The 24,095-nt window shown below is 31.1% G+C and overlaps 1 protein-coding gene across 1 annotated transcript in view; it reads right to left on the reverse strand.

Moving 5' to 3' along the window:
- Positions 1–3,823: 3,823 nt before the first annotated feature.
- Positions 3,824–24,095, reverse strand: part of LOC108691196 (protein GDAP2 homolog) — a 29,078-nt gene continuing 8,806 nt past the window's right edge. The window contains exons 2-12 of the mRNA XM_018198862.1: positions 21,653–21,841; positions 21,384–21,526; positions 21,162–21,294; positions 17,509–17,618; positions 17,188–17,424; positions 16,936–17,101; positions 10,638–10,791; positions 6,694–6,833; positions 6,175–6,229; positions 5,652–5,795; positions 3,824–5,578 (exon numbers count right to left, since the gene is read on the reverse strand). Coding sequence (XP_018054351.1) covers positions 5,516–5,578; positions 5,652–5,795; positions 6,175–6,229; positions 6,694–6,833; positions 10,638–10,791; positions 16,936–17,101; positions 17,188–17,424; positions 17,509–17,618; positions 21,162–21,294; positions 21,384–21,526; positions 21,653–21,837 — 1,530 coding nt within the window. The 5' untranslated portion in view covers positions 21,838–21,841 and the 3' untranslated portion in view covers positions 3,824–5,515. The remainder of the gene's footprint in view (positions 5,579–5,651; positions 5,796–6,174; positions 6,230–6,693; positions 6,834–10,637; positions 10,792–16,935; positions 17,102–17,187; positions 17,425–17,508; positions 17,619–21,161; positions 21,295–21,383; positions 21,527–21,652; positions 21,842–24,095) is intronic.

The raw sequence follows: 24,095 nt of genomic DNA on the forward strand, positions 1-24,095 counted from the left end.
AAATGTATTCTTTTGTCCCTAGTCTACCCTCGTTAATACGTATTCTTTACAGTCATATTTTACTCAATTTATCATCCATGAATACTTTCACATACTCGTATTTATGTGCATTTTATGTGCATTTTATATAACGAATGTGCTTATGACAGCGAAACTGCTATTTCATTATTGTGTTTGATGAATAGATACATTCAGTAAATAAATGAGTGAATAATGAATATGAATACAGATTTAAATGATGTTTTTCTATGAATTGAATAAATATCTTTTATTCACCCTGAATGAATATGATACGAATATTTTCAATTTTGCATTCACTTTAATTTTGTTACTATAACCACATTATTTCAGAATATTAATATATTCCGAATAGCAAATTTGATTGGACGCACTCAATGCTCACTGATGCATATTAAAGTCATCGTGCACAAATTGGCGTAAAGTATGTGTTTAAATATAAAAATTTAATTAAATATAAATCTTTAACACTTTATTTTACTGTTAAGAAAAAAATATATTTTATAAATTGAAATATTTGATATATTTGCATTTTAAATACATTAAGAGTAAATCAGTGTATAACGGCTCTAATATGTATCAATTTATATGTGCACTATTGCGTTCAACTAAATTCGTTATTAGTAAATCATTGTTGGAATTGTCCACACAAGAGACATATTAGCATTCAAAATGCATAAGATAATATAGAATTTTATTGAAATAATATGTTTATTGTAGTCTATAAAAAAGGATACAACGGAGAAAGAAGTGCACCTGTTAAAAGGTCGTGCATCGACATCGAGAAGAAACAATAAAGGATAAAAGACGTTTCGCTCAGAGTTTTTTTTTGTTGTTAATAAATCTATCCTTAAGTACGAACTATGGAAATACGATATAATTAAGGAAATATAATTTCCTAGATTATAAAATATTTATATAACCCAGCAATGATATCACTAATAGCTATGTAAAAAAAATAATTAAGCTTAGCATATAATTAATTAATAATCATCAGGTTGACTTTTGCTTCAGTATTTTCTTCTATAATAGGTCTGAAACAAATTCACAATGTGTGATTTTCAACAATATTTCTCATATATTATATAAATCATGACAGTGCGTACGATCGCGAAGCGTCACCACCGCAATTATAGTTCTCTCTTTTCTTTTATCATAATCACATATTTACTCTTGTATTAACTTGGCTTAAGTACAAGATACAGTATAAGAATAACAGTCTTTACGCAAGCGATATAACAAGTATAATAGTCTCTTATAACACACGCATGAAAAATTTTGTCAGATTCAAATTAAAGAAACAATTGTTATATTGTCTCACTCAGAGACAATATAAGAAGACAAGCGCGATAAATAAAACTAATGTGTCAAATTAAAATTTAATTATAGAAGTTTAATTTACTAAAAAAAAATCTGATTAAAAAAAACCTATTAAAAATTATTAAAAAACCTATTAAAAAACGTTTGCAGCTATTGCAGGCATAACGTGCAGGAAAGTAGTTATTTTGTCGTCATAGAAAAAGCAAAAGTGCAAAAGCGAAGACTTAATTCATCAATTATTGCTTCTTATCTTATCACGTCGGAGTACTAAAAATAAAATATATCTTGCTATGTTACAATAAATATAAATATTACCAATGACGTCAGAGCTACGTTCTAAATCTTTACTCTGAGTAAAAGAGGTATTTCATACAGTTGGTTCTTATTTCAAAATCTTATTTGAGATGTTGATACGGCTTTATCTTCTTTTTCTTCTTTTTAATGGACACAACGATCTGTTTATGACATTTTATTTAAGACATTTCTTAAAATAAGAATCAACTATGAATACCGGCTTATAAATTAACACTTAGGCTAGTATTCATAATCCATTCTTATTTTAAGACTTTCTTAAATAATATCTTAAGATGCTAAGACGGGTCTGTAATTGATTCATAACATCTTAAAGCTATATTTAAGAAGGTCTTAAATATAAGAATTGATTATGAATACCGACTTTACTCAACATGTGTTCCACTTAACATTTACACGCTTGCGTGCATTTCTTGTTAACATTTGATGATAACAAGAATGAATAATGCTCGTGAGCATTGCGAACGTTAAGTGGAATGTATCTTCAGAGTAAAGTTTTAAAATCCAGAAAACCAATTTTCTCATGAAAGAGAACATTTTAGCTTATGGTGCTAAGACGAGATCGTACTCTCACTTCACGTACATACATTCACATGTATTTCAATGTGGCAATATTATCAGGTGATTGACTAATTTTGCTTAAGGTCCTAGTCTAGTTATATACTTTTTTTACTAAATTAATCAAAATCGACACGGCGATTCATATTATCATTTCAGTAGAAATACATATAATAATTACATATAATAATATTAGTGAGTCAGTAAATTTTCTAATTATACACTGTATACGCATTTATTTCACAGAACGGCCATAGCAAAAGATACCAAAAAGAAAATACATAATTAATCTTCTGCTTGGTCTAATTCGGGAAGACTTAAAGCTTGAAGATCGAGTGCACTAAGAATGAAACGAATATCGCGATATATAGATTTGTTTTTTATCGATGAACTGATACACACCGATGCAATAAATTGAAATGAAATAAATATAGTTTATTTCATTTCAACTTGTTGCATCGTGTGCATCAATTCAGAAAGTTCTTTGATAAAACACAAGCCTATAGTTTTCGTTCAAAGTATATTTTTTTCTCTAAGTAGCTAAAGAGACTAGATTAGGACCTTAAAAGATTATATGTACATATGAAACTCTCTCCAATAGTCGAATAAGTATTTGTTAATAACATAATATAATCATAGACTTAATCGTCAATTATTTAACATAAACAATATTAAGTTATGTATCTCACTATAATATATTTTAAGGCCAGAACTTTAACTGTATTCATCGTTCTCGAATCCCATTATCATATACAAGCTTGCCAAAGATAACAGTACATTATAAACAATTAGCGACTATTTGTATTATAAATTCATCATCAATTATTATTCAATAATTTTGAAATTTGTTAAAATATTTATCGTATTACATAGAAATTACCGAGTCTTTTTTAGTTAAAATTTTGAGACAATAAAATGATGACGACTAGTATAAAATATAGAGATAACAATACGCGCGTGTGTACATGCGCAATCTCTTTAGATGTTACATCTTGTAATTTTTAATTACATATTAAACTCGATTGTCAGGGACGGACAGTAAGGTCATTAAACGTAAATAAAAATTGGAAATAGCCTATTTGACACTATTGGCCCCTCCGAATAGTACGAGATTAATTTTTTCCGACTATTCGCAGCGCGAATAGCATTAGAAGTCTTTGCAAAACAGAGACACATGTAAATACAGCAACATGAAAAAATACTATCCCATCGCTGCGAATAAAACGACTGTATTTAGAAAATACAACGGTTATGCAATCAAGTGAGTGAATTTAAGAATAATGTATAATACAACTCTAATAATTTTATGCTATAATAGCAATATTGTGAAAAAGTTATTAAGACATTTAAATGGAAAATATTGTAAAAACAATTACAAGTACTTGATACATTTATCATAAAGAGTCGTGTTATGTATCAAAAGTATATAAATTATTATAAATAAATAATTTTGTTTACAGAAATCTAAAGAACATTTAGTTCGGTACAAGACAACAAATTTAAATGATACAATTAATATACTTATATAATACAATTTTCATAGTATATAGATTTCTTTTGATAAATTTTCGGAAAATCGTAAGGATTTCACCATTTTATATAATATGTTGTAAAATACATGTTAAAATGTATTAGCTGATCATAATGTGTTCACTCATTGTGCAATTAATGTGTTTTCCAAATACAGCCGTACGATGATTACGAGTGCGTAGCACTTTTTATAACTCCATAATTGTTTATATCTCAACACGCATAAACACTTATGCACTCGATCACACGGACGATTGTATCTTCGGCGGAGGTAGCGTGGTCAATTAACCCATTGCCTTCTCAACTCATCCGCGATTAATTAAGCACAGATGACTTTCTTTTTCTTTCTTCGTGCCAAAAAAACTAATTGACAAATGATTAAACAAGAGTGAAGGGAATGACGCTATATGCCACGAAACATTCATGATTCGGCGGGTGTGAGAAATGGGCTAATCGACGCGATTAACAGGTTTTAACTTCTTTAATTTATCTCTTTAATCGCTAAAAATGCTTAACAACGGGGATAACGATTTTTTGCCTCTCGAAATACATCGCGAGCAAGCTCTTAAATTTATTGCTTCTTCTATTCTAAAACTGTCCCGTACATACGACTTCGGCGCTCAACGATAACGATTCTGCAAGCATTACTCTGTATTTCGGATTGAAGTTTTCGCAAGAGAGAAGACAAATAAAGTTTTAAAATTGATTAAATCTGCTGAGCGCCGAAGACATGACATCACAGTAAAACATCCAGCCATCCCGCTCTTTGTTCGTAGCCGATGATTTATTATTAGTATATCGAAAATACCGCAGCTATGCGGCGGCGGCGACGGCGGCAGCGCAGCGCAATCTCTTTATCAACGATGTGAATAAAATATTGACAATGTACAATAATCAAATAGATACTCTTCGCTGTATAACGATTGATATATGAAAATAACAGAAAGCGATCGACGGTCTGTATTAAGCCGACGTTTAATCTAGTGCGTCGTCAAATGCTTCTCTTTATCCCTTCTACCGCTTTCACAGGCAGTATTAAAGCTAAGAATCTGCCACGAATAGTGTAGTATGTACGAGGGCGAAAGATTAATATTTTAGCTTTTCGGATTTCATTTTTGCGAGCAACGACGACGATGAAAATACTGATTATTGATATTTTGGCAGCCGATGATTCGCTCTAAGCGAATAGTAATTTATTAGCTCTATTATTGGATAAGGAGAATACACTCTGTTTAGTAATGCACCTCCAGCTGTGCACACGGTCGATCCAGCTTTCTCTAAATTACCTATCTTAATGTGAATTGTCCAGTACCAAGTTTTATCTTCGTACTTTCGGGGACGTAAAAACCCGTATGCGTTAGCGAGCATACGAGTAAAAGAACCAATCAACGTCAAAAGCAAGCGGGCAGTGGTTTCTTGATTTTTTTAAATTAATATTCGTATTAATATTTCACGCGGCCGATCGTCCTTTCGTCCTTTTTCCTGCTAAACGGTCCATCACGAGGCACTTGGACAAATCGACTTCGAATTATTGCGGAGCCGGGCTACTTTTTCGAAGATACGGATTATCTTATCTAGTCAATGTTATATTTCATCATTGTCGAAAACCGGCGATACACCAGTAGTCACAAATCTCTAGTCCAATGCGTCCAATTCTCACACTTAAGTGGCATATGGATATTACTGCAAAAATACGAATAGTCTACCGCACAAATGCACAAAACACTCGATTTAGTCTCGATCTTGATCCTTCGCTGCTTAGATTTTCACCTGCGAATTACGTAGACGTTGATGGCGACGACAAGACCTGATCCGGTTGATAATACCTCAGGCCATTTATCTATAAAGAAAAATAATTTCAAGTGAAAATAATTTTTTCTAAATTTCTTCCATTCAAATTCACTTTGCCGTACCGTCATGTCGTATTCCGTGATGTACGCTGGGATCTCGAGTTGGTCAGGCGGCATAACTTCATAAAGATATTCTACTCCGGGTAAATTGTGAACTTTTTGCTTAATAGCTGGAGCCATGAAGGTAGTGAACCACCACGTCATCATCTATATATATATATATATATATAACAAACAATCAATTGCATTCATTTAGTGCAAACTGAAATTTCTTTAATATAAAATTCTAATAGGAAGAGAAACAAGAATATAGTTTGCATAAAGATTGCTTTAATAGTATTACTATCAAATTTTAGTTATTAAAATATTCTTTAACAATTCAAAAAATGTTGATTGTAAAATTATTGCGTGAAAACGTATTTACTAACGAAGGCCAGGAAATTCGATACGATCGTTCTGAAGATAATTCGTCATGCACGTGGGAAGTGCAATAATAACGTTCATTAACGGGTGCGGTTTTGCATCTTAAATAGCGTTTATCAAGCTCTCATTATGTCAGCAATTACGCGATGATACTATTACTAACCTTGGTCCAGAAGGTAGGATGGATAATATAGAAATGTTTTAAATTTTTCTTATACCTGTAAAAAGAATTCTGTTTCAAGATTGCTATCAAATTTCTGCAAACAAGCGGAATCAAGTTGCATAAGTAACTACTCGTTGCAATTTGCAGTTGCATAACTAAAACCGGTAATTTAGCAATACTTTAGTTTCAGTTTTTTCTTAACAAAGTAAAAAAATAATACTCTTATTTTTATTCTTCTAGTGACATATAATATTGTCCAAATGTTTTTTCTGCCTCATGTGATAAATGTTTCAAAAAGAAACATTTAAAAAATTATATTTTCTGTTCTGTTAATTTTTTTTAATTGATTAAATATTGGAAAAATTTAAATCTTCCAATAAATAATCGAAAAGCTGTCATCAAATGTCGCTCAAATATTTTATTTTATCCTATACGTTGTATGTACCGTAAAGACGTGATTTTACATTAAAATACGATCAATAGGTTCGATGCGTTCGATATCTCAAGCGTACAACTTACTTGTAGGGAAGCACATTGTAGACTTCGCGCAGCCAGTGTAAACTGGGGTAATTGCTGCTGGCCGTAAGGGTGTGGAAATACGCGATAACATAGTCTCCCTTCACGATAGGATCCAGCAATTGTATCAGGTACAGCAAGGCCTAAAATTACAAAAAGCATCAAGATTAAAAAAAAATATATTTCGCTAAATTATTCGCTAGTGTAATAAAAAGAATAAATCGCAGCGAAGCGCCCTTTAAAATAGTTTAAAATGTATGTTGAAAATCTATATTGCGTAAAAAAAAAAATGCGTTGTCAAAGAAAAGTAGGGTAACAGGGGTAAATATGTCCTAAAATAAATGCTGCGTAAATATTCTTGGGATCGATGAGACGTCAGCGACGAGATATACAGAATATGTTTCGCAAGGCTTTCCTACGTCGTGGAATATGTGATGTATCCCCTACAGGTTCTATTGAAAGACTCAATGCTATTATGATTTCATCGTTTCACCTTCATGAGTAATCTGAAAGTTCGATAAATGTCGAAGAGTTTCGGATGATCAATGAACTCATAGCATATATTTTGCGTAAGCGCGAAAGGGATATAATGTTAGAAATTTAGGCTCTGATATGAACAGAATTGAACTGTATTTTGCAATTAGGTAAACAAAAAGATTATATAAATCCCAAGATAATATAAATTTATAGAAATCTGTTTAGCGCGGAAATCAATGTCTCAAATGGTCTGTAACGGAAGGATCGACTTCAAGGATATTGAGTTATTAACTGAATTCAAACAATTAACTGAAATCTGTCGGTCATCATTCAATATGACATACAAGTGTATTTACAAAATTGTTATGTACATACTTAGCAAACATAGATATAACTGTCATATAACATATACATGGTTTATTCTACCCTCTAAATTCTTTGGAATCTGACTCTAAAGAATAAAAATTGAGTCAATTTTGATAAAGAGTCAATTTTCAATCTTTAAGAGAGATTTCACTCTTCAGAGTGAGACTCTAAAAATTTTAGAGAGTATATTATATAGCATTTATATTCGATGTTTGTTGACGACTCTTATGTTACTTATTAACAATTTTAATATTGTTATATTATTTCACTAATCCTTTGCTCTTTTTTATTAACATAGAATAATTTTTATTAACATAGAATAATAATAATAGTTATTAATACAGTAAAGATATAAACTTCGCAGTTATTTCACGAACATATTCTTATACGAATTAACCATGCGTATCTGATTACAATCAAATAATATCACCACGCAATGTGTATGGCGATCGTTATTATTTCAAAGTAAGACAATGAAGAGGTTGAAATTTTTTCGCTTTTAGAACTTCCGCTTTAGCAAGAACTCTGAAGCAAAAAATTCGATGAAAGATAAATCAGTGGTGCAATCAACAATAAATTCATGCCAAATTGAAATAACGTCGATGTTATTCCGTAAATTGCGAAATGTGTCGCTATATATTGTGAACCTGGAGACGTTATCTCAGGTCGCTGTATAACTAGCGTCCTAACTGAGCGTTTCATCTCAAAAGCGGGTCAGTGGATACAAAGACGCAGAGGGAGGTATCGCACAGATGTTTAAATTAACAAACTTAATGAGAAGTCAGTATTAATAGCGACTGATATTACGCACATCGCATCTCTCATCTTAGAACACGCACCTCACACGAATGTTCCGTTTACATGACGTTGTTTCAACAGCCGCTGCATAGCAAGTGTATATTTTTAGCTGTACCGACGAATCTCTGCATGACGTTGTTGATATTCTTATCTCGATCAAAGTAACGAGGCATTCTAGATCGCCGATAGCGAATTGCAATCAGCAAAAAAAATTGGAGCAAGTGAAGTTGAAAGTTTTTTCTTGCACGAACGTGGAACGCGCCACTAAATAATTAGCGACATACAAGTCACGATGATATGTTGACTTAAGAAACGAGGATTGATTTAAAAAATAAGTGTCAAAGCATTCGTGATGTCTTAGTATACATATGTAAAAATGACTTACAAAATATTGCACGTTTTTTTTTTGCATACAGAAACATATACCGAACTTTCTCGATCAAAAGCTATTTGAAAACTACGATTTTAAAAAGTGCAAATCCTATTTAACACTTATCCTATTTAATAATTATCTTTCTGAATTTAAAAATATTTTTTTACAGATTAATTACGAGAGAATATATGAAGGTTTGTTCATTTCATATTTTATTTAATTTGAACCGAATTCCGTTGCTATCGATAATATTGGAAAATATGTAAGGAAGAAATTATTATATAGAAGGTCACGAATATTATGTGTGAAGAAAGCTGACATATCACAAACTATTTCATTTTTTTCGTCAATTATAAGTTTCGCGAAACTTGCACAAATCCAAAGCGAAAATTTTTTAATGATTGTAATCTGTACGATTAATACTATAAAATTTAAATTGTAAATTAAAAAACTTTAAACTTTCTTCTATCAATCGCCGTAAAGCGGAAGTTCAATTGCACTCTATACTTCAAACAAGATACTTTAAAATGCGGATGTAGTTACTGCACAGTTAAGGATTAAATATTTACGAAAAAAGAAAAATAAAGAAAGTTTTGATGATCGATTTCTATCTTCTGATCGTCGACTATCTCACGTGCTGATCAAATTCGCAAATCATTGTCGACAAATAGGTTAATAGGATGAGAAAGTTTCATTGAGGATGGGGGTGCATGTCGCGACGACGACGTTGCAACCCGTTCTCGCCCTCCCCATAGGAGAACTCGTTCCGCGGTCGGTCTATTTCTGGACGTGTAAATATCGATTCGCCACCCGCCGCTATATCTCACTGCGTTCCGGCTATGAGGAGCGGAGTAAGAATGAATCCGACAAGGAAAGGAAAGGAATGACACAACGAGACACAACTGGCGCAACAAGATATGTGCCAAATGATCGAGGCTTGGACGCGACGCAATCGAGCGGTATGTGCGAGTCTGTGATTCTATGCACGGACTCGATAGAGCCGGCACGTATCCAGAATATCTGGAAAGGAGGTAGAGGAAAGTGGTATAATTTTTCAACTCTGCCTGTAGTTGAAAGAGACATTTTTCCTATAATGATTTTGGAATATTTCCGATATCTGATAAGAAAATTTGTATTTTGCAAAATAGCGATACAAATTCTCGTATTAGCTGTCGAGTATTTTCGAAAGTTAATAAAAAAAATATTCCGATCCTTTTGAGCATTACATCGATAAAATTAACATGAATATGTAATTTATTAGAAAATTGTATTTATCAGAAAAGTAAGTGAAATTATATCTTGCTTTAACTTATAAAGAAATACTTCATAACGTTTTAATTAAAACGTGTCAAGATGGTACGATAATACGTAGCTTCATATTTCAATTTTTATGAAGCCGATACATGCATCGATAAAATTAACAAATATGTTATACTTTTTATAGGAATTTTTATAGGAATTTATTGAAAAAATATATTTAAAAAAAGTCAATAATCGAAATTATATTATCATTTACAAGCAAAAGTTCAATAATGTTTGATTAAAATATGTTCGTGTGCAATAATGTCGCTTAAATGTACACACATAGGACAAGGACACAAAAATCAAAGACAATTTCAACAGAATACTCTATAAAACACTTTCTATTATACATTCCAAATCGATTAAATTGTAAAAGGCAACCAAGAGAGAATGACTATAGAAAGATGATATATAGTGTTGCAATCTTCAATTATTTGAAAACTATTTTGTAGTAAGATAATTGCAATATAATTTTTATTTTATTTAAACAAGATTATACACCTTCAATAACGCCATTCTGTCAAAATTCTACCGGAATAACAGCATTTCTATTGTGACGTTGCTGAGTAGCAGATTTTTTTGTGTAATCCGTAGCAACATTGATTTTCAAGGCACATGCAAAGGTCTTTACCTTATCTAGATTGATTTTGCTGGCCGGGAACCATTTGCCGACAAAAACCACCACCGGTCGGCCTTGTCGGTCCACACCGCTTTGGTACAAACAACCAATCCCTGAAACCTCAGTCAGATCCTCTGTCTTTGCCCTCCTAAGAAGTCTTTCGTATCTATAAAAGAGCGATTTTATTCGTCTTATAATATGTTCGCAAACTTTTTGTATATCGTACTCTAAAACGTTTAAGATTTTCTACAATTGTGTAAGTGTAGTAAGAATTAACCAATCACAGTTAAATATGAAAAAAATATTTGATTGTGATTAGTCAATTCTTTCTCTCAACTACAACCACTCAAGTACGCTTACGCAATTATAGAATGGACTTTAGAGTAGAGACTTAAATTTCACTCTGAAAAATGGTCTCTCACTCTCAAGCCAATATTTATAGTGCTTAGTATAGTTAAAACACTCTTATTAGATGAACCAATTAGAAAGTCGTATTAGCATTAAGTCGTATTAAAACATTACTCAAAACTTAATATCTTAAAACATTATTTAATTAAGACATTACTTAATGATTTAAGATCTTAAAAGAATAAGAATCAACTATAAATAATGGCTTTAAAGGTCGGAAATTGAAATTGAATCATTTTTTTCAAGTTCAATTTTCGTTATTTAGAGTAAAATTTCGCCTCAAAGGATTTAAAAAGTATACTATTATAATACATCGCTCGGTAATATTTTACACTTTATCATATACTCGGTATACGAGCTTTTTTTTAGTATATTAATATATTTTATGGACACGTAAAATATATTAGTATTTTGCAGTAATATATTTTACCGATACGTTTTTTCAGAGTTACATCAAATGCACGATAAGACAAACTAGACTATTATACTTATCCACTATAATGTTCTTAATATGTTCATTAATAGATTTTCAAAATTGCGTGCGTGTGGAAAATTTTAATAGTAAATAATTAATACCTGAGACCTCCAATAAATACAGAAACGTAATGCATTTGTTACGATTCGCCGAATTATTAATCTGATATCATTTTTCAACAATTATTAATCTGATATCATTTTTAATCAACTATTAAAAGAAACGTTATAGAATTTTTCGTTGACAGAACTGGTGGCACAATTCAATGCACTTTAAAGCTGTTATATACAAATCGATCTAAAGATGTATGTTAATAAAAATATAGAAACGAATTAAACCGTAAAATTCTCAATACATTTTATTGTACTATTTGATAAAGTATACATTCAGCATTTATTATATCTCACAATTAAAATATCTCATGTTTACATTCAGATCAGTATGCAAAGATTTTAATGAGCACTGAGTGCGCACCAGTGCTGCCAATAAAAAGCGCTATTAATTTAAATAAAACGAAATCATTGATTTTATAATGTTAATTTGCGACGAGTTCAAAGGAAAACGCGATGTGATACAAAACGTGTTCGGAAGCATTTCTCGAATCTTGCAATACAACTTGTCATCATGTAATTTTAATTATATCACAAAAGATCGTACTGCTTTTGCATAACGTAAATGGCAAATACTGATATATAATAAAAATACATTTTTTGTAAAAAGTATAAATTTCACGGAAATGAAATTTCATTTTAAGTATATCGTAACTTGTCGGTCAATTTTTAAGCTCTTTTTTCCAAAATTCCTGAACGCAAGTAAAGTAATAAACCGTGTAATAAAACCGTATTATGTACGAATTCTTAGATTCTAGGTCGATCATTACCAGCTTCGATACATTTTTCAACAGGAACCGGTATCGAAAATCGTACTGGACGAACGCCAATAAAGAACAGGGATCAATAGAGAGCCAATAACGAGACCGAGATTCGTAAGAATCATATTCGACACGAGGTTCGATGACGTGTGAGAAAACAAGTATTACTCTCAATACACACCGGTCTTCATCCTCGATGACATCCACCATGTCAATCATGACCATACTGATATCACGTACCCTTCGTGTGATTTTACCCTCCGCGATCTTTCCTTTGTAAAAAAAAAAGAAGGAAAAAAAGAAAATCAATCAAGGCTCAGCCGTGTTTTTTCCCGCGACATCCGTCAAAAAGGAGCGTCGCGGTACTATGGATTGAGAAATCACGCACAATTCTCGTTCGATCAGTGCATGACTGAGGGAGACGACGGAGAGGGATGATAGCAGTACGACGAGTCGCGACAAACTGAACGAACTGAACCGAACTGAACCGTTTTGTCTAGAGAAGGAGAGCCGCCTCTCGGCTGCGACGACCACGATGACTACGACGTCTACAAGGTAATCCCGCATCTCGCCGGGAGTCCTGTCGAGGCATCGCACGGCGCCTGCTCGGCTCGCAGAATACTGCGTGCTCGATACGCGCGAGGCGATCAAGCGGAGTAGGGGTTGTGAGCCCGCTGTTTAATTCGATCGCGATGTGTATTCCTTTAATTATGAGTAATATACCTTCCACAATGACCTTCCTTGGATGATTGTCAACACATTTGTCATTCTCTGTATTTTTTTGTATATCATTTTTGTAATGGGAGACAGGAAACTAGAATACTCCATTCAAACGATCATTCGCGATATTTGTATTCGCCAAATACGCTCGTTTGACATTATAAATAAAAAAAATTGCATATCATCTGCATATACGAAAGATAAATTATTATTTTGAAAAAAGACAAAGATTTAAAAAAGTGATTGTTAATAAATTTTTATCATTGATTATAGGGAATCATTCAATTTTCATTGTTATCCAGCATGGTCTGGCAATTTTTGAATGAGATTTGACCCAATTTAGGAATAATAACGAATTGTATTTAAGAACACAGCTGCTTTAGTATAAATATAGATTTAGTACAAATATAGATTTTAATACTTTCTTTGAAACACCCTTTCGTGATTGAAATGTATTTTTGATCGAATTCGTGTTAGATGACTGTGAAGGCCAATCCAAAGAACTGATAACATTTCGGTACACAACTATTATGATGTTCTAAACCGATCTCATATTACGCTTAACAATATATAGAGATTGGACGATAACTTTTACGATAAAATATTTTAAGACAAGAAATACAACGAAATAATGAATTAAAATAAATCTTATTCAAAGAGAGAAGAGGTATACGATTTTTTTTAATATTTAATTAAATTAAATTAAAATTTATATTGAAAATATTTGTAAATCCTTATATGCTCATATTTTTTTTAAATAATAATTTTTCTTTCATGCTTTTGCATAACGAACTATTTCCATTATTAAAAGAATCTTATGTTTTGCAAATATTTCTAACAATAAAATTATTTTATAAAATTAAAGTATCAAAATATTCTTCTTTTATATAAACTGGAAAATTTTGACGTGTTTAAAAGAGACACATACTGACGATATGTATCGAATTAGTTAAAATTTTCATAATAAGAATATTTGGCACATTCGAGATTATCTCAGATTGAAAAAACAAATACGTACTTCAGATTAAAGGAACAAACGACGTATTTCGTGAAATTTCAGATAACTCGTGATTATAGGTGGAAGAATACTGTGCGAATAAGTGAAAAAATTCATCATTATAATTTGCATTAAAAATATATGAATAATAATATTAATTAGATAAAACTGATAATTATTTAAAAACAAAGCAAGGTAATGTACATGCGTTGTTTTTTAAATTATTCTTTCTAAGATAAAATTAGACAAATTACAGACGTTGATATTGCACGCGATTACATCAAGTTGTTGCTTAAGACTGCAATTTCATGACTTTGACCTCGATTAAACCAAACCAAGGTATCTTATCGAAAGTATGACAAAAGTATTTCTTAACGTATTTAGATAGTTCTGTAAAATTTCTGATGAAGATAAAATCGTATTTTAAATCTCAAAATAATAATATGATAATATGTGAATAAAATTTTTGTTACACTTGAAAATAAATCGAATGTAATTTCATAAAAGATTATTTGTTTCAACATTACATGTAATATACTATTGATATTATATAACATGCCAGTATAATAGATTATTAACTCATTAAAGCAAAAAATAGAGTGGTCTATACTTCGAAAAAGAAACTCAATTAATGAATCATCTGGTGTAATCAATGATTCGAGTCACACATAGATTTGTCGTGTCACTGTAATAATCCCCACATATCACGATAAAATGACATCGATGACAATCTTGGTCTCAAAATAAACATTTAATATGATAGGAAATGTCAGATCTGAAACGACTGATTTATTTCTATGACGCAAATGATATTTCAGTACTGAAATTAATTAGGTACAGGTATTACAAAGCAAACTTTCGTATGTGCGTCATAGTCGTTAAAGTCGATAATTCGTAGACATAAACAATATTAAAGCAATAAGCTCGTAAAAGCTGTAATGACTTCGGCATTTGCGAAAAATATTACAAAAAAATCAAATGCCCAAAATTATACATTGTTAGATATAAAATGTATATAATCGAAAATTGATCGATGAAATTACACATAAATATACATGAATGAAAAATGCTATATTAATGCGATTCTTTATTTATGCGATTCTAATAATATTTTTTGTGAATTTATACAATTTCTAGTTCAAGCAAACCGCGCGTCGATTATTTTGTTAACACAGTTCCAAACCGAAGTTGAAACGCAAATATCATAAATCAATGTGACATGCTTTCGAATTGGAAGGATGCCCGCACGGATTCGAATCCCGGCTGAGGAATATTATATTTAATATTTTTCGCAATAAATTATTTACAGTTTTTGAGATATTAATTAGCATCGAATTAACAGCCATCTGCAAACAAAATGCAAATACGCATCTTAAAAACCTATTAATAGTTTGATAATAAGTATTTGCTAATAAGCATTTCAAAAAAACTGCAAATAATTTATTAATTTATCACCAATAATATTAAATTGCTTGTCAACTTATTTGATCGAATATTGTAGATATGGTATCGTTTCGATTGTGATATATATATAACACAGGATAATCATTAATCATTTGTGATACGTGCGTGAAAATATCACTGTTAATTAATAAAATAATTTAATAATAATACTAAGAATTTTGTGACATAGAATTACTTGTGCTTGAATATACAAAGTTAATATCAAATAGGAAACTTTAAGAGAAAATAAAAACTCCACAGAAAATAAAAAATTCACAAAAATTACACAAGAATATATGTTAAGTTATAACATTATTATTTAAAATAATTGCGTATTAATTAAAATAATTAATTAATATAAGTTTCTCTGCAAAAATAGTGAACTGTATAAAACGAGAGCAAAAATCTCGAAGAAAGTTGTAATAAATTCGGCATTTGTGGAAAAATTACAAAAAAAATCAAATACCCGAGGTTATATATTACAAAATGATATAATAAACTGAATTACGACTGATTGATGTCCTTTATATCCTTAAAAGTTTACTATTTATTTTACATGCTCATAAATACATTTTTTATTTTTATGTAGATATAGAAGAAATCTTTTATTAGCAACATTTGACTTTTGTATCGATAAGAGATACAGTTTTTCTGTACGAATACATTTTTTGTTCTGCTGCGTGGATAAAGAAGAGAGAAACATAGCTCTGTCAACTCGTTAAAATTATGTGTTAAAAATTTGTGTGTTAAAAAATTCAGCTTTGCAATAATTTTTCTAAATAATGTCTGCTAACTTCGGATATATTGATAAATTAGTGTAATATTTTAAAAATTCAGGAAAGAAAATTTGCATTTATAATTTATCATTTACAGCCATAACACAGACTCTTGCATAACGCACAATGCATAATGCATAAAGAAACCAATCGAAATTCTTCTTTTCTATGCAAAGAAAGGTCCTGATTAATTTATTTCGCATATGCACTATGCGTTATGCAACAATCTGTGCTTTAAATGATGAATTATAAATGGAAATTTTTTTCCCTGACTTTTTAAAATAATCAACGTCTCTCTCTTCAATATTAAATAATGTGTATTATTTCAATCTGACCATAAAAATAAACTCGTATTATTCTTCTTTGATTTAAAGCGTGCTGATTATTCACAGATAACTGTTCATTAACTTATTGCAAATTAATTACAATATTAAATAATTATTACAAAATTAGAAAGAAAGCTTACAAAACCAAGTTTGGCTTTTATAGATTTTTTTTAACTTTGAATTGTTATTCTTACTTACTTTGAAAATTAACCTTGTTTTTATAGAAAAATAACATGTTGTTTAAACACTCCTGGCAAAATTATGTGTTAAAAAATATCTCATAAATTTTCATACCTTTCTTTATGTTGCATTTGCTTGAGCATAATATCCGCTAGTGGATCGGCAGGTCTCTCTCCCAAAAGTCTCTGTCGATCCAAATCACCTTGCATTTGCGCAAAAGCATGCTCGCCAATATTAACCGAAGTTTCTAATTGTGATGAAAGTTCTACTGTATCGTCGCCTGCAAAAGTGCGATGTGTTTTTCAAAGTTATATCGTATTAAACCTTTGTATGTAACTGCAATGTTACATTGAAATATTTCTTTACCGTGTAAAGCGTGCTGAGGATTGTCAATAATTCTGATTTGTCTATCCGGAAGTAAAGGTTCTCCATCCATGCCGCCAATATCATTCGGTAATTGCCAGCAAGCGTTATCCTGCTCTGCCAAATTTCGAGGAAAATAAAGTGGCAGAAGAATTTCATATATTCCAAGATCGCATGGCTCTAATACAAATATAACACACGTTAACGAATCGTATTGCTCTAAGAATCTACGTACAGTTCCTAAAAGAGAAAAAATCATTTATTTAGCACGTACTGACATATGCTTAAATGAACACAGATGTATGCTTGCTGTAGTGTACTTACTGAGAGCTATATGTGCTCCTGCATCCGGAGGATAATTTCTTCGTATTGAATTTATTACAGGTAGAGCAATGGTACGTAATCCCATTTCCCTCGCTTTTTGTAGAACATTTCTACAACAAAAGAAATTATATTATAAAGCAAGAATCAGAAGGCTTAATTCTTTTGCTACGAAGAACTGTAGTGCCTATCTACAACCTACTCCTGTATACTACAGCTGTAGTAGAAATGCGCACGGGGGAGAGAGAGAGAGAGAGAGAGAGAGAGAGAGAGAGAGAGAGAGAGAGAGAGAATAGCTCTCCAAAACGATAATATAAAAATAAATAATTCTTTGTGATATTGTGTTACATGTTCCAAAACGTCATGACATTATTATAATATGTAACAGCTATACGTAATTTTGAGTTCTTCTCGATATATATTATACTACTATTATATCTTATATTACTTAATTATTCGTGTACTTTTATTATCAGATAAACAAAAAAAGTAATTTTATTTATAACAGAAATTTCTTGTTTTCATCTTAGAATGCTTATAAATTAGTTTCAATAGAAATATATCATTACAAACTATTTTCATTAAATAATTAAGTTTTAATTAAGTAATTAAGTTTTCAACGCTATCTAATTTTTTCTTTATAGTTTTAAGTTGTTTTCCTCATTGACAGGATAAAAATCGATTTTTTATTGTATATTTTTTAAAATTCTGCAAGTGTAGAATTTCTTTTAATGAGGACTGCATCTTCCGTCGCCACATATCGGTGAGAATTTGGGCCACTGTGTACTTCCATAGATTCAAATATTTGTAACAATGCCGTGGAACCTTCATTAAATACGCAGGCAGAGATGCGTGCAACAAGTTTGATAGTTTTTAATCCATTTATTGAGATAATTTTTGATTTTCCATATCAGCTGATTATAATTTTCATTGCTTTGATTAAAACCAATGCATCTTTCTAATAAATTCTCTTTACTTAGATCTTCATATATTGGTTTAATAGCATGCAAAATATCTTCAGGTAGAGACTTATCGTGTTTATAAGTTCGTCATTCGCGGAAACTCGCTGCCAGGCGTGCACCATGATTCAGCTCCGATCGGGCATTTGTCATGTTGTGGAGATTCATCCGTTGAGCTATAGTGGAAATATGTGGCCCATATCGCATTTCTCATTTCGTCTACTGAGTCACAATTTTGCTGTATCGCTAAATCATAATAAACTATTAATTTATCAATCATTTTGCCAGTCAGTTTTTCTTCGAACTCTTTCATTTTCATTTTGCACTCACGCAATCGATGCCCTATTCATTTCTGCACATGCCCTATACCTTTCTTCTTTATAATTAAAGTATCATTATCTTAAATTACATTACATCATAAAGAGCAAAATTTATATCGATATAAGTTCTAAAGTCGCTATCACCGATGTAATTTATGTATTTAACATCGTTCTTATTTTGTGAACGTTTAAACATATCAATGATAGCGCCTATTTTCATTTCTCGATTTACTGAACAATTATTATTATGTGTTTTCATTCACTCTTCATCTACTCAGCTGTATCTTGTTTTTTCTCCAAAAACTTGCACACTTGACAACATGAGCTTTTCACAACAATATCAAGTAATTTTCCAGTATAGCATCCGATAATCGAAGAAACTCCATACAGTGATGCGACACCATGTTTTTTCCAAGTATCTACTGATGCAGTCAGATTGTTTGTTTCTTCAATATTTTTTTCTTTGTATATTTCTTCTTTCTCTTCGTTTACAGCATTTTTAAAAAAGATATTGGAAACTTCTTTAACACAATTGAGTATTACTTACAATAATATCATAGGTATTTTGATTAAAAAACTCTGGCATGTCCATCAGTCCGCAGAACTTTTGACAACCTTTTAAACCAAGTCCTAGCATTCTCATAATAAATATGAAATGTCTATTTATTTCATATGAGTATCCCATAAAAGAGCATGAAGGAATTGATGTAGGAGCGCAAGTATCACATATCAGTACTATTTTAAAACCAAGTCCGCGCGCACTTGCTGTTTGAAATTTAACATCATCGTTACACTTTGCATTTAACAAAATTTGAAATTGCAATAAATACAGAAATAAAGTTCAAAATTCTATGGAATTATCTTGCGGCACAGCAACATCTTTTTGCATTCTTCATTTTTTTAGCAAAAAGAATAAAACTATTTTCATCGCTCTCAACATTTTTTGAATCAAAACATCGTTCCCTTTTCTTCGATCTTGATTTCTGAATATTCTCTGTACTTCTTCTCTGTACTTCTAATTCTCTAGAATCTTTTTGTCGATTACTAAAAATTATACAATACTTGACAATTGTATAATAATGTTTTAGAAGCGAACATCCTAACGCACAGCTTTCTGTCAACTGCTATACTGTAACGCTCTCTGGATTTCGTTCACTTTGAATTCGAAAACTCTTTGTGTTTACCATTACAAATACAAGACTTTTCGTATTTAATTAAGTGTATCTTCACATACACGGCTTACAAAATATTAGAAAGGGGCTACCTTTATCCCGTGTGCAATTGCCATTCTAAACATTCGAGCAGAGCGTGTATTTGAACGCGCATAACTTCGTCAATTTTAATCGGAAACTTAACTTGAAATTTTCAGGGAATTAAAATTGTACTTATAAAAAATGTCTAAACTCAAAAATTGATTTTTTTATTTCTGACTGAATATGATCCCTTTTAAAGCAATTTTGAAATAAAAATATTTGTGAGATATAATGGATATTTATTATTCGAGAGACGAAAATCGAGCAGGTGCTATGTGTTCATTCAAGAGACCGGTTTCTATATCCTTCTACCTATATCAAGATTCTTTAGATATCTTTATGTGGCAGCATCAAACGTTGAGAGTCGAGCATCGTGAGATTTCTATTCATCAATTTTGATCATGTGACCTGTTTTTAGCGAATAAGGAGCTCATAGTTCTCGACGTCCGCTTGATGCTCCTACATAAAGATGCCTTTAGGCTAATCCCCAATTTTAAGATAAAAGTTGGGAAAACTGAAATGAAGTAAACTTTGGATAATTCTACATACATAATATCTGTTATAAACGTTTATTAGAAAATTAATTTAAAACTTTAAAACAATTTTTCTCAAAATAATGTTTACAAAATCCTGAGAAATTCTCCCGAAAAAACGACTTGACCAATTAACTTAAAATTTTACATAATTATTATTAATACTTTTCTGCAGTTCGTTAATCACAATTTGTATATATTTATCAATTATTTAATCTTTTTTTTTATATAAAGATAGTGAAAAAATTAAAACACAATCTTCGTTTTGCCGCCATTTTGTTAAATTTTAATATTTTAACTCAAATGTTTAGTAAATGCATGACATAAAATAATTAAAATATTTGAATTACAGAATCACCAACAATTTTACATGATTTTTATGTTATTTTTAAGATAACACACGTAAATGCTAAAATATTCCTGTGTATCAATAGCGTTTTTTGTTCAGTCCTTTCGTAGCAAAAAAATTAAAATTAATTCGTATGTTTCTTCTTTTAGTAAAATTTATCCTCCATCCACTTTTTAATAATGTCAAAATAAAAATGAGAATAATATTAATGCTTGTCTATGTATACTAAATGATTAAATTACCTATAGCAACAATGTAATGTATTTTGCGCAGCTGTTTGATATTTTACGTTGTAAACTGGTCCAACAGTGTGAATAATAAATCGAGCAGGTAATCCGTGACCTTGTGTAACTCTCACTTCACCAGTTCTGCATTCTGCAATTAAAATTTGGATTTAAAATTAATATTTTGTTGAGACAAGCTCCAACATTGTCGACAGTACAATTATACACATCGAAATACACCTTTTATTTCATTAAATATTTCTATCTTGAGTGCAGAACCGGCTCGACTAAATATTTTTTGGCACGTAGTACTATTATCATCCATTGTCTCGTTCGTAGGATTTATGACTGCATCTACTTGTAATATTGAGATATCTCCAGTCCTGAAACAGTTTATGGAATATTAACGTATCGTATAGTTTTTATTATTAACTCGATAGAATGTAACTTTACAATAATTGAAAAAATACTTTAATGAGAAATTTTAAATTTCGTGTCTAAAGTCTCACCATAGCGCGAGCTTGTTGTTGAGCGATGGTTGATAAGGGAAGGGACTTATGGCATGATGCGCTGTCTCCCGAACAGAATCAGAGTAGTCCGTGTAACGATGCTGGTTGGGATAATCAGCCCATCGTTTTAATACTGTCGGCTCCACGATGTCCTGGGCAATACCCAACGGTTCCATCAGCCTCATCCAGCTGAAAATCATACCATATGCTAGAGCGATTATATGTACTTTGTCTATACCTCGACGAAAAACGGAGTAACGTCCCTTTGTTTTCCTATCAGCTGTTTCAAGCCTAACCTCACCTCATTTCTGCCATTTCTCTGCCTGACGTGCGTCATACGCGGTGCGGTCATTGACCCGGAAAGAGTACGTGTAACATACAGCTCAGCTGACTAATATTTGACGCGGTAATCAATACGAAATTTATGCATTACATCTCGTAAATAAAATTATTTAATAAGAGAATAATTAAATGTATGCCTAAAGTTTATAATTAATATTTAATATAATAATATAAATAATATAAAACTTATTGTTATTTTAAGAACTTGGGATTCTCCAAGAAGAAAGATTTTTCAGTTATTTTCTTTAGCTGAAATTTTTAGGATGTTTATTAAAAGTTTCCATTGTAGAGATCAATAATCGAGGTATTCTATATAAAAATAAAGTATCGCGGCGATACTTTAGACTATGTTATTTGAACTATTTTGAATGCGTGTTCATTCGATTCTCGTAACGAAAGTGCCGTGTTAGTGCAGTCGGTATTCCATCGTATATTTCTAAAAATAAATAAAGTTCCGTCGATAAAAATGTGGGCCGCGCATCACGGGCAAGGAGAGAACGAAGCTCAACCAAGGACGCAGCTCCGATCGAGCGTGTTTCGAAAATACAAGATAATCGCGTATTAGAACAATTGATCCTTTCAGAAGATACGAATTCAATTCTATACAGAATAAAAGATAGAGGAAATAAATTATAAATATGTGCCTTGCCAGTAAAATTGAAAAATTTACAAAAAGCGGTATTAATTGATTTAGCTTTTGACAAACTCGTTTGACATTTCGTGGACGCATTACTATGTTTCTGTAATTTTTGCAAAAAAGTATAAAATAAAAAGATATTAGAATATAAATTATTATCTAACGTACACGCAATATCTGAATTGTATGTTACGTTTTAATGCAAATTCTTGCGCGAGAGAACGCTGCTCTGTTATCTTATCGTTTGTTAGAATTATAGTTACAAAAATAGAGGAATGCATTTGTAATGCTCGTAATTTATAAATACATAGTATATTATACAAATCGATTAGGACATGGTCACGCATTACTGATAATTTGATATTTTGATCAAACTTCTGATTAGCTTAAATAATGTTTATTATAATAGTTTTATCGATAAAATATTATATAGTTTTATGAATAGTTTTATGAATAAAAATATTATTTTTTTATCGTTTGACGTAAGAAAGAAATATTAAATTAGAGAGAATAAATTATATATTATCGAAATTTTGTCGCAAACAGTTTCATCAGTTGTATCAATTGATAAAGTTAATCGAAGTTTGGTCAAAGTCGCTTTAGGGAGTTCGTTAAATCATCGCATTTGAGTAACTTAACCAACTTCTAATAGGCTTAAGTTGGATAGTTAGAGTTCCTATTATACGAAAGTACCCTCCATCTTTGCTCTACATAATAATTCTAATAACTCTAATACTATAATGTTTTAATACTATAATGTATAGTAATGTTTTATAATGCTATCTACTGCGGAAATTCATTCTGCACTTATCGCTTCCTTCTCATAATTTATTATGTTCTTTTGTTTTCATTACTTTGTTCGATGGGTTGAATTGTTTGGAGCTATGCATGCAGATAGCAGGATGTACGCTGCCGATAATGGCGAAAAGCTGGGAGACTGGCGCCGTCTAGCCTCAAGCGGATCGTAAGCATTCTGCAAATCCATTAACGAACAGGACCGTCGACCTCGATACAATAGCCAGAATAATTCACATTTACTCGCAGCAGTAAGGAAGTTCCACCAATCCATATCGATATAAAAAAAAAAACCACCGCTCGTATTTATATCTCGAAGCAATAAAATGATGCGGATATTATAAAACATTTACTCCTTCGTCCCATTAAAGAGCCAAAGTCTCGATAAATTGAGTTGAATATCGAATTCACATATTATCATTTATTCAAAATGTAGCGATAATTCGGACAAAGCTTGAATTTACTTGATAATTGAAGATAAAAGTAACAGTGAATTTATTTGATAGTTGAAGATAAAAGCAACAAAGTAATAAAATATAAAAAGAAAATAATAAACGAAAAAAATCATTATTTATTAGAAGACTATTGATAACTTAGATGAAACTCAAATTTAAAAAGAAAGATTACCACAAATTTCTTGAAGATAAAATATTTATAAAACTTCTCAGT

The sequence above is a fragment of the Atta colombica genome, unplaced genomic scaffold (assembly GCF_001594045.1).
Source record: "Atta colombica isolate Treedump-2 unplaced genomic scaffold, Acol1.0 scaffold41, whole genome shotgun sequence".
In the NCBI taxonomy this organism is placed as follows: Eukaryota; Metazoa; Arthropoda; class Insecta; order Hymenoptera; family Formicidae; genus Atta; species Atta colombica.